Below are 12,873 nucleotides of genomic sequence, written 5' to 3'. Positions count from 1 at the left end.
CTTGTGATTCTAGGACGAGGCAGGAAGCTCATGTCCTCCTGAGCCTGGAAACTCCTTCATTCAATGTGGACTTGGGTGGTTACTCCGATCCTAAGTGAGATACTAGCAGGCAAGCTAGCCTCACCATTTCCTAGGCTGGTCATTAGCATTGCTAGGCTAGCAAGCGTTCAAGCATTCATTATCTCCCAGCATGCTCTTCAGGACGCGCTCGTAGGCTTTTCCAATTATAACTGGATGTTATTGTATATTCCATTAGGAGATATGTGAACCTGAATAACTTCTGCCCGGCAATAACACATTCAGTAAACCAGGATATTAGGGTGTGATTACACACACAAAGGATGTGGGAAACCCTTATCGATCCTTTTAGGAATCAATGTGCAATTGCAAAGAACTTACTATTGCATTATCTCAATCAATAACATTTCTGGATGGAACGTTATTCCTGCCCACAAACAAGCAATTAAAGACATGTGTGACTATTTTGGATGAAAGGTCAAGGTATAAAGTCAATTTGTATCATATGTTTCCAAACCAAGTTCCCAGTAAACTACTATACTATCTAAATTAAGACTACTAGACCTTATGTAAATATGTGTATAATATAGGTCTCTCTTTCCCATGACGCAGTGGTTGCACTGACCATTACATCAGTTACAAGTGATGTTTTCTCCATTCTCCTTTTTAATATGCTGGGGACTTGAGGCATTAAGAGGCGTTATGGAAGGCGTGCAGCAGGTTGAGAAGCCCTACGCTTAACAATAGCCCTGCTCTAAATAATAGAACAGGGGAAAGGTTGGTGTTTCAAAGCCAGTAAGGCTCTTTTCTTTTTTTTAACAACGAGAGAGAGTGAGATAGAGAGAGAGCGCGAGAGAGAGGGAGAGAGATTCGATAGATTCATTGTGCCACGTCTACACGTGAGCATGGAATCAACAGTGTGTAACATATATACCATATACCTATGAACATATACTGTATACCTATAAAGTGGATGAGCAATATTAAGGATGCCAAGCTGCTGACTACTGGCTCATAAAGCTGTAAACCTAGCTGTGTATGTTTGACATAGAAGTTCAATCATTATTATATGTTCACTATAAACCATAAACCATAGAGAGCTGTTTACCATGCAATGTGTTTTCTTATTATGACATGACATTTTTAGGGGCTATGGGTCAGGAAAATATGACCGTAATGTGAGTTTACAAAAGGCCACGTTTTGGGTGGCATTCGATGCGATGCAAGTGCTTTCGGAAATATGCCATTTGTCTTTTCTCATATCGACGCCGTAGCTTGGCTGACCCTTTCATATGTCCTCGTTTTCAGTAAGAACTGCCTTTGTCTCTGACACCATCTCACTCTTTTTCAGATGCATTCCTTACCTAGACCCCCCCACCCCATTCTATTCTCCATAAAGTCTCCTCATATCTGTGTGCTAATGACCCTCCATCCATCCCTATTCGAGCCCTTTCTCCCTGTTTCCCCACTCTGTGTTGCCAGCTCCTGCCCGGATTTCATGCGTGAACTCAATTTTCTTCCACCCCTGCAAACAATAACTGTCTGCCCTTCATACTATAACCCCCACAGCTGATATTGTCATCACTCATTCCTTTGATGTCACTCTCTCTCTCTCATGCACATTCTCTTTCTCTCTCCCTCTCCCCCTTTTTTCTCCCTCTCGCTCACTATCTCAGACAAACTCCTTTGACCCGGGTCTGTCTCGGAGCTCTCGCGACACATCCATCTCCCCTCCAGCCTCCGCCCTGTCTCTGTCCCCTCTCCTCCCCGCTCCATCTCTCTCCTCTGACTGGCTCTACTTATTCCCTCCTTCTGCAGTGTGACTGCAGTCAGGTTGCCAGATGGCTTGTCCTTTGTCGTCTACGAGTTCTGGGATGGAGACGAGGAGTGGAAGAGGTGAGAGCTCGCACAAACCACAAACAAACCACAAAACCTTCATGTCCTGCCAGTGTGCATACACTAGACTCCAATAGTGGTTCAGTTTGGATGAGTGGATGAAAAGACAAAGAAATGATTCCTTTAATGAAATGCCCGAAAGGAACCCGGTTCCACTTCTGCCTTCACATCTATCACCAAAAACTGTTTATTGATCTGAAACCAAATGAAGCAAGGTGGTCGTGATGCTGCTGAGTGGTGGACCGCTGATGCTGCCTTTACAGAGTTTCTGCCCTATTGCTCACTTCCCAGTGCCATTAATATTTCACCCTTACAGTAAAGTACGGCCAAGTCTAAGTCAGAAAGGGGCCTGTTCTCCCTGCACTCTTTGAAGTGTACTTTGCTCTCTTTCTGTGTGTGTGTGTGTGTGTGTGTGTGTGTGTGTGTGTGTGTGTGTGTGTGTGTGTGTGTGTGTGTGTGTGTGTGTGTGTGTGTGTGTGTTGTGTCTGTCTGTGTCTGTGTCTGTGTCTGTGTCTGTGTCTGTGTCTGTGTCTGTGTCTGTGTGTGTGTGTGTGTGTGTGTGTGTGTGTGTGTGTGTGCGGTCCCAGGCACCTGCAGTCGGCACCTATCAAAACCTTTCAGCATGTGAAGGTGGACACGCTATGCCAGCCTGAAGCCGTGTCCACTGTAGCTGTGCCAGGTAACTGCATCCCCAGGCAGTGACATCACTGTACTCTGAGTTAGAAAGGATGTATACTGGGGATGGTCTCAATATGGCATGTCAGTAAAAAGGGATTGCAGTGTTTTCCAATGGGCTCTCAATAACCAATCCTAACATCGCTTTCTTTTTCCAATTCTTCTTACTTTCCATTACTCCTCTGCCTTTTTTTCATCCATCTTCGGTTCTCCGTCTCATTCTTTCTTCTTCCTCACCGTCTCTGTCCGTCCGTCTTGTCCGTCCCAGCTGCCTGGTGCAGTCTGAACAGAGAATGAGGACTGAGTTGTTTGACGGCACGCCACCACACCTGGACAGACCTACCCTCCTTAAGACCCGCCTCCTGCCACCCACCCATCCTCCCCCCCCACCCACCCACCCAGCATTACCACCTTCGCCCGCCTCCTGTCCCTCCCGCCCCTTCCCAACCAGAAAACACATAGCCCTACACCCCCTTGTCTTTGTAAGTATGCTACATGTTTACACGGGGCAAATGAATGGCAGCACTTGCATTGGATACTGAAACAAGGGTAAGGGGGCAAGGTGAGATGACTTTACATACTTTCCAATCTCACCCAAGGCAGCCTCGCCTTGGATTGGTTTACTATATCAGCTCACCGAATAGTACACAGACTTCCATGTAGCAATGATCATGTTTTTTGTATTGAAGATAGAGGCTCAGATTTGATTTGTATGATTTCGATGATTAGATGTAGCCGTCATTGTAATAGAAGATGCTCGATTTCACTGGTGTTGTTCAACAAAGGTGTGCCCCAACGGAGGCCGCGCGTTGTCCCTAACTGATGTCCAACGGCTCGGAAGGTGTTATTAATTAATTACAGCACTTTAACCGATGTCATTCAGCTAGGCATAACAGCTTGTTGCCGTGGTGAAGCAGGGAGGCACTACGGATAATGCAACACAGCGTCACTCGATGTAGCATAGGATTAGAGGGATCGGATGTTCATGTAGCTTCCATTTCATGCACCGTAGTAGCATTAGGGCCTGTATGGTTCCTGTACACAGTAACGCCATGGTCATTTAGGAGCGGACCAGACTGGATTGCCTTGTTGTTAATGTGAAGGTTTCACATCAACCGCTACAAACTGTTTGCTGCTACCGTAAGATGGAGAACAACATCTCGGCAGCAACATCCTAAAGCAGTTTAGAATCCTTTTGTTTGCCTTGTTTATGGTCACAATTGGCAGATAGCCTATATTAGTTGTCTAGTAACTACTTTACATATGAGAAACAGTGTACTGATATTATTAGATTTGTTTTATGTATTTTAGTGCTACAGTGCAACTTTCTCTTAAAATAAGTGGTGGGGGCTTAGCCCAACAATGGCTGGTTTCAAAATGGATATTAGGTTACACATCCTCATAATTATGAATCAGAATTTCAAGAGGGCAACATTTGAATGACATGAAGATAATGCCTTAAATATCGCACCCTATGGTGAGTTATAAATGTAAAGGAGTTTCACTGGAATAAACACTTTCCAGTGGGCAGGGCAGAACTTAACAAGTGTCTTCAAAGTCAAACCATTGGCATATTCAGAAATATTCTGTTGCATTAATACAGCTGTAGGGGGCCTCACCGGGATCATATGGGATACCTGGGGAGGGAATATTACTGCATCTTTACGAACTTCACGATTCAGCCTTTATCAGCCATCTTAGCACCACTGCTTTGACCAACAGTGATAATCGTCAAGACTGATGACGTATGTTCATGCACAGCTATGCTAACCCAAGGTTAGTCATAGAGAAACTACAGAGAAACTATTCAAACTGACAAAATCTTTAATTGCCCCAGCTAAATCATTTAGCTACAACACACACACACACACACACACGCGATCATTTGCTGGAGGATGTTGGCCTAAGCAACACTTTCCATTGTTCGAGTCTGGTTAAAATCAGGATCAACAATATAATCCAAAGTATTTCTAGTTCCACCTCTGATAGCACGTGACTTTGGACCACCTAATCAAATACCTGAAGGAACCACCACCGGAACACAATCAGAAGAAACTCTCTGAAGCACAATGTATAAAGTAATGACTATTGTGGCTTGAATATAGATAGATTACTGAGTATGAAAAAAAATGTTTATTGATATCTGAGATAAATAGTACTACTTTGTAAACATGTTTGATCTTGTTGAAGATGATTGTTCAATGATAAAAGTCCCTCTGTATTAATGGCGCTTTCCATCCCTTTCTAAAAGCATCATTTGCCATCCAGCTAACTCACCAGTCTGTTTCCTTCTCTCTGTGACAGCTAGTCATTTGCCACGGTGCGCGTACGATCGGCTACTCAAAAAGACCCAGATAGGGATCCAGCCTTACCAGACAAATAGTGAACTTCTACTTGCCCTTCTTTAGACTGCAGGGATGCATTGAGCAGGGCATTGTGTTTGGATGGAATGTTGAAATGTACTAATATATTACAAACTATATCGAAACAGATAACAAACAAGATGGACCCATAGAAGGATGCCATCGGGTTTTGATATCGCTGCTCTATTTCTGAATTGTGTTACTAACGTTTATTGGCATTTGCATTACAAAACACCGAGATCTGATCCTTTTGCAAGTGAGGAACACGCTGTGTCGCTCTAAACTGTGACAAACCTTGCTTGTGCCCAGGGACAGGGATCTCTTATAAAAGAATGAATAGAAATACAAAGCCATAATGCATGGATCTAAGTGAACACGTCTGTGACAATAACAACAAAATGCACCCATAGCCATAGTTTTACAGTAACAATGTGCCCGGCTGAATGCAGTCCACAATCTCTGAAGAAAGACCCTTCTTATTCCTACTATCTTGTGCGCTGGCTGGGCTGGTCTCTGGTGAGACATCGTGTACGTGAACGTCATGATGGTGCCAACTCTGTTTCCTGTTAATACATTCCTGGATGTTCCTGGGACAGCCTGCTCTGCTCTCCTACTCTTCCGCTTGGGTCATATAATGAAAGAGTTGTGCCATCAAAAAAGCAGACCCTAATCATCGCCGTTTCAATTCTTAGGGTGGGCTTGCTGTTGTTAACTGGCGGCCAACACGATTCAGGGAAGTGAAGAAATCCATAGAGATAATCTTTTTTTGAGTGAATGGTAGGATAGGCCGGCCATGTTTGGCTTGAGAGCAGCCTACCTTAACACACCTTCTCTGAGGAGGACGTTTAACACCAGGATTCAAAATGTTAGCTAGTAGGAATCTAGCGCATTAGAAATGTTGCCATGATCGTAACACTCTTTCTTTCTATGACTTTCCTATTTTTCACTTTGAGTGCATGTAAACTGAATGTTTAGTAACCTTGCCGTAGTATTAGGCCATGCTACTCTTTAATGAGTTTTGTGTATTTCTTACCTAATTTTCTTGTTTGTTTTCTAGTATTCCTATTATGGAGACAAAATGATAATACCTAATATATATGATTATAAAAATGGCATAAAATAAATACATTTCACTTTTATGGCAATGTTTAATGAAATACTACAATTCATATGTATGTTTAAGCGAAATGAAATATATATATATATATTTGGTCTTAAAAAAATATGTCGACATCTAGATGATGTAGAGTGATGAATCTCAATAAAATTATTAAACAGAGACGTGGTTCTTTCATTTTGATTCTTCATTAAGAGTCTTGTAGGGGTGTGCCCCATTGGGCGGTGGGAGGGGGGCGTGACTCAGTCTGTGTTTGCCTCATAACGGTTACATTTTGCACACATATTTGCACAATATCTCAGCAATATCTAAATTGGATAAATAAAATAAATCATATTTATTTAGGATTCATAAAGGGCTTTCTTATCTTATCTACTGTATATACAGTGCATACTACATTACTGGCATCTCGGTGGTGCAGAGACAGGGGTTCCAGTCATTGGAGGAAGGTCTCCACGGACACGGTTATTTGTATGTAATGTTGGAAACGTTAAAAATGTCATGAGAACAGTAATGTAAATTATAATCTCAGACGAGATCATGGCCACCATCTTGTCAGTGCCGCAGAGAGCTTTGTTTATCAGCTAGTCAGGCAATAATTTAAATTATAAGCTCAGACCAGATCATAGGGAAGTCTCTGTGGTGCAGCGACTTTGACTTCAAAAGGGGTATCATGTGATGTTAACCCATTAACATTTCCATACTGCTAGTTGCATCATGCAAATGACCCTCCTGTATTCCATGAAGAGGGGTTGACGGAAAAACACTGTGGAAGATAGAGAACGAGAAGATTGATGAAGAGAAGGAGAGTGAGAAGAAGGGAAAGATGGAGGATTGGTAAACTCAAGAAAAAGATGAGAACGAGATTGAGAAAAATCTGGTGAAAACAAGACATTAAAAGATTTTAAAGGGGAAGGTGAAAAGCCCAAACATAGAATATAGATTTTTTTTCATATGTAGTGTAAGTTATAATCTTGGAAGAGGGGTCCAATTTAGTGTCGTTGGCACAGCTGTTGGTAATCATCTCTAGAATGTGGCTCAAGTCCCACTATGCACTCATGGAAACCTTATGCTGCGTCATTTCATAATCTTTTGTCCATCTTCCTAAATATGAGTTATAAAAATCTCCCTGCAGATAGGACTGGACCCAGTGATGACCACTAGGGACTCTCTCCTTCGCCATGGAGCAGGGACGCGGGAAGTGGGGGTGCTTAGGGTGCTGCAGCACCCCCCCCCTGGCGGCCTCTGGCTGTAACTGCAAATGAGAAGGTTTTCTGAACAAACCAATACTTTTTTTTTTTTTGTATAATTTTATCATACAATATGATTTTTCATTAAATTATTGACATCCACCCTTTTTATGATATTTATCATATTATCATTTCATTTTATTTAGAACATTGTCTGAGTAGGCTGACGTAGGCTATGACTTCACAACGCAGAACTGTCGATAGCTGAATATCGTACTATGCTGATTTTACATAAGCATGTTGGTGTTCAAAATCGGTTGTAGTGAACATTCTAAAACTGGTGTAAAATGTTGCTGCCATATTAATAGACACGTTGAATGTTATCGTTATGATTCTGGAATCCCGCTCGTAAACTGGTTGGCCAAAAAAGAGCAAAGACGGACGGTTCACTTGACGGAGAAACCGTCACTTTCCTCATATCAGACAACTCGTAACTCTGGATGAAAATGAAGGCTTTCTTTTATTGTCACTTTCCTTTTAAACCTTTAGAAATAACCTCCTGAATCCTTGTTATACCGCTGTGTATAATCCCGGACCGCAACAGCTTGTCGGCATGTTGTTAGTGTGTGAAATTCAGCACAGTATCAGCCGAGTTGACTCGAATTTCCACATTGCTTACTTGCTGAAGATTGTGAATAACAGTGGCTAGTTGGCAGAACTCTTTTTACACACCAGTAGAGTGTTAATCAGAGCGGAGCCCTGAATGTGACGTCACCCGTCACCTCGTCTCTGTAAACAATGGATGTTGCGCAGCATTTGTTATGACGTCATTATATAGACTCTCTCTCAGCAACCCCCCCCCTTGGACTGACTTCCCGCGTCCCTGGTGTTACCCCCTATGTTTTATTCGATACATTACCCCTCATGGGTTTTTCATGACGACAGATAAAAAAACGACATTTTTTTTACGTTTCATTTGATAAAAACGACAGTGTTACCCCTTATATTTTATTTGACAAAGACAACAGTGTTACCCCTTGTGGTTTTTTCATGACGACCAATAAAAAACAACAGTGTTACCCCTTATGTTTTTTTTCGTGACTACCAAAGAAAAACGACAGTGTCACCACTCATGTTTCATTTGATAAAAACGACAGTTTTACCCCCTATGTTTTAATTGATAAATATCGACAGTGTTACCCCTTGTGTTTTTTTTCATGAAGACCAAAGAAAAACAACAGTGTCACCCCCTATGTTTTATTTGATAAATATCAACAGTGTTACCCGTTATATTTATTTCATATTGTTTGCGGGGATTGGAACATGAGCTGTTTAGAGTGTTAACCTCTGAACTTAACAATGCACCATCAAGACACCGGTTAAAGTCATCACAAAGGTTATACTTGACTTTATAATTCGCATGAAATAGAGATAAGAGTCTTCCAACAGATGACATCAACTGGACTTGAACCCCGGTCGCCAGGGGGTTAGGCAGAGTAAACTCCACTTCCAGGCGATGACAATACACCATAATCAATCGTCAACCAAGAGAATATACATGACATTAAAATGTATGTGTGTATTTCTATTATTTCCCTTATGTTTTTTTTCATGACGACCAATAAAGAAACAACAGTGTTACCCCTTATAAAATATTTAACAAAGACAACAGTGTTACTCTTTGTTATTTTTCATGACGACCAATAAAAAACATCAGTGTTACCCCTTATTTATTTTTTCATGATGACCAATAAAAAACAACAGTGTTACCCCTTATGTTGTTTTTCATGACGACCAATAAAAAACAACAGTGTTACCCCTTATGTTTTCTTTCATGACGACCAATAAAAAACAGCAGTCTTACCCCTTTTGTTTTTTTTCATGACGACCAATAAAAACGACAGTGTTACCCCTTATGTTTTTTTTCATGACGACCAATAAAAAACGACAGTGTTACCCCTTATGTTTTTTTTCATGACGACGACCAATAAAAAACAACAGTGTTACCCCTTATGTTTTCTTTCATGACGACCAATAAAAAACAGCAGTCTTACCCCTTATTTTTTTTTTCATGATGACCAATAAAAAACAGCAGTGTTACCCCTTATGGTTTTTTTCATGACGACCAAAGAAAAACGACAGTGTTACCCCTTATGTTACATTTGATAAAAACAACAGTGTCACCTCCTATGTTTTATTTGATAAATATCGAAAGTGTTTTCCCCTTATATTTATTTCATGACGTCCGATAAAAAACGACAGAGTTACCCCTTATGTTTTTTCCATGTTGACCAATAAAAAATGACATTGGCACCCCTGTCGACATTTTTGCAGGTATCCAAACATGAGCTGTTTAGAGTGTTAACCTCCGAACTTAACAATGCACCATCAAGACACCGGTTAAAGTCATCACAAAGGTTATACTTGACTTTATAATTCGCATGAAATAGAGATAAGAGTCTCCCAACAGAGGTCATCAACCGGACTTGAACCCCGGTCTCCAGGGGGTTAGGCAGAGTAAACTCCACTTCCACTGAGGCGATGCTAATACACCATAATCAATCGTCAATAAAGAGGATATACATGACATTAAAATGTATGTGTTTCTATTATTTCCCTTATGTTTTTTTTCATGACGACCAATAAAGAAACAACAGTGTTACCCCTTATAAAATATTTGACAAAGACAACAGTGTTACTCTTTGTTTTTTTTCATGACGACCAATAAAAAACAACAGTGTTATCCCTTATTTATTTTTTCATGATGACCAATAAAAAACAACAGTGTTACCCCTTATGTTGTTTTTCATGACGACCAATAAAAAACAACAGTGTTACCCCTTATGTTTTCTTTCATGACGACCAATAAAAAACAGCAGTCTGACCCCTTATGTTTTTTTTCATGACGACCAATAAAAAACAACAGTGTTACCCCTTATGTTTTCTTTCATGATGACCAATAAAAAACAGCAGTCTTACCCCTTATGTTTTTTTTCATGACGACCAATAAAAACGACAGTCTTACCCCTTATGTTTTTTTTCATGACGACCAATAAAAACGACATTGTTACCCATTATGTTTTTTTTCATGACGACCAATAAAAACCGACAGTGGTACCCCTATCGACGTTTATGCAGGGATCCTAACCTGAGAGTGTTAACCTCCGAACTTATCAATGCACCATCAAGACACCGGTTAAAGTCATCACAAAGGTTATACTTGACTTTATAATTCGCATGAAATAGAGATAAGAGTCTCCCAACAAAGGTCATCAACCGGACTTGAACCCCGGTCTCCAGGGGGTTAGGCAGAGTACACTCCACTGCACCACTGAGGTGATGCTAATACACAATAATCAATCATCAATAAAGAGGATATACATGACATTAAAATGTATGTGTGTATTTCTATTATTTCCCTTATGTTTTTTTTCACGACGACCAATAATAAACAACAGTGTTACCCCTTATGTTTTTTTTCATGACGACCAAAAAAAACAACAGTGTTACCCCCTTTATGGTTTTTTTCATGACGACCAATAAAAAACAACAGTGTTACCCCTTATGTTTTTTTTCATGACGACCAATAAAAAAACAACAGTGTTACCCCTTATGTTTTTTTTCATGACGACCAATAAAAAAACAACAGTGTTACCCCTTATGTTTTTTTTCATGACGACCAATCAAAAACAACAGTTTTACCCCTTATGTTTTCTTTCATGACGACTAATAAAAACAACAGTGTTACCCCTTATGTTTTTTTTCATGACGACCAATAAAAAACAACAGTGTTACCCCTTATGTTTTTTTTCATGACGACCAATAAAAAACAACAGTGTTACCCCTTATGTTTTCTTTCATGATGACCAATAAAAAACAGCAGTCTTACCCCTTATGTTTTTTTTCATGACGACCAATAAAAACGACAGTGTTACCCCTTATGTTTTTTTTCATGATGACCAATAAAAAACGACAGTGTTACCCCTTATGTTTTTTTTCATGACGACCAATAAAAAACAACAGTGTTAACCCTTATGTTTTCTTTCATGACGACCAATAAAAAACAGCAGTCTTACCCCTTTTGTTTTTTTTCATGACGACCAATAAAAACGACAGTGTTACCCCTTATGTTTTTTTTCATGACGACCAATAAAAAACGACAGTGGTACCCCTGTCGACGTTTATGCAGGGATCCTAACCTGAGAGTGTTAACCTCCGAACTTAGCAATGCACCATCAAAACATCGAATAAAGTCAACACAATGGTTATACTTGACTTTATAATTCGCATGAAATAGAGATAAGAGTCTTCCAACAGAGGTCATCAAACAGACTTGAACCCCGGTCTCCAGGGGGTTAGCTCACAGCTCTCTCCACTTCCCACTGAGATTTATAGTTTAAATATGTCTGTGGTTATATAAAAAACAACAGTGTTACCCCTTATGTTTTTTTTCATGACGACCATTAAAAAAACAACAGTATTACCCCTTATGTTTTTTTTTCATGACGACCAATAAAATACGACAGTGTTACCCCTTATGTTTTTTTTCATGACGACCAATAAAAAACCAGTGTTACCCAGGGACGCGGGAAGTTGGGGTGCTTAGGGTGCTGCAGCGGCCCCTGGCTGTAACTGCAAGTGGGAAAGTTTTCTGAACAAATCAATACTTTTTTCTTTTTTTTATAATTTTATCATACATGATTTTTCATAAAATTGACATCCACCCTTTTTGATATTTATCATATTATCGGTACTATGCTGATTTTACATAAGCATGTTGGTGTTCAACATCTGTTGTAGTGAACATTCTAAAACTGGTGTAAAATGTTGCTGCCATATTAATAGACACGTTGAATGTTATCGTTATGATTCTGGAATCCCGCTCGTAAACTGGTTGGCAAAAAAAGAGCAAAGACGGACGGTTCACTTGACGGAGAAACCGTCACTTTCCTCATACCAGACAACTCGTAACTCTGGATGAAAATGAAGGCTTTCTTTTGTCACTTTCTTTTTAAACCTTTAGAAATAACCTCCTGAATCGTTGTTATAACGCTGTGTATAATCCCGGACCGCAACAGCTTGTCGGCATGTTGTTAGTGTGTGAAATTCAGCACAGTATCAGCCGAGTTGACTCTAATTTCCACATCGTTTACTTGCTAACGTTTGTGAATAACAGTGGCTAGTTGGCAGAACTCTTTTTACACACGAGTAGTGTTTATCAGAGCGGATCCCTGAATGTGACGTCACCCGTCATCTCGTCTCTAAACAATGGATGTTGCGCAGCATTTATTATGACGTCATTATATAGATTCTCTCTCAGCACCCCCCCCCCCTCGGACTGACTTCCCGCGTCGCTGCCATGTTGACAACCTAATCGACCTCGAATTGCCGTTGCAATTAGCATGACCCATATCAATCATTTCCTTTTCAAAAGAAATTCAACCAAGATTTCCATGGTGATAAACCGCCTCAGGTGATGGTCGCCTCAGGGGATGGATCGCCTAGGCAACGTCTCCCATGTGGTCCGAAATTAGAATAGTCATTCAAATTGAATAATATTTTGAAAATAACTATCAAAATATATTGGATTGCAGGAAATTAGTTAGATTTCTCA

At 40.3% G+C, this 12,873-nt stretch overlaps 1 protein-coding gene across 1 annotated transcript in view; it reads left to right on the top strand.

The window, feature by feature from the left end:
- Positions 1-2,924, top strand: part of necab2 (N-terminal EF-hand calcium binding protein 2) — a 61,551-nt gene extending 58,627 nt beyond the window's left edge. The window contains exons 11-13 of the mRNA XM_056598056.1: positions 1,837-1,914; positions 2,502-2,593; positions 2,858-2,924. Of these exons, the coding sequence (XP_056454031.1) occupies positions 1,837-1,914; positions 2,502-2,593; positions 2,858-2,886 (199 nt within the window). The 3' untranslated portion in view covers positions 2,887-2,924. The remainder of the gene's footprint in view (positions 1-1,836; positions 1,915-2,501; positions 2,594-2,857) is intronic.
- Positions 2,925-12,873: the final 9,949 nt, after the last annotated feature.

Source organism: Gadus chalcogrammus, chromosome 9 (assembly GCF_026213295.1).
Source record: "Gadus chalcogrammus isolate NIFS_2021 chromosome 9, NIFS_Gcha_1.0, whole genome shotgun sequence".
Taxonomy (NCBI): domain Eukaryota; kingdom Metazoa; phylum Chordata; class Actinopteri; order Gadiformes; family Gadidae; genus Gadus; species Gadus chalcogrammus.
Note: the sequence above shows the minus strand (reverse complement) of the source record. Positions and strands in the feature narration are given on the sequence as shown.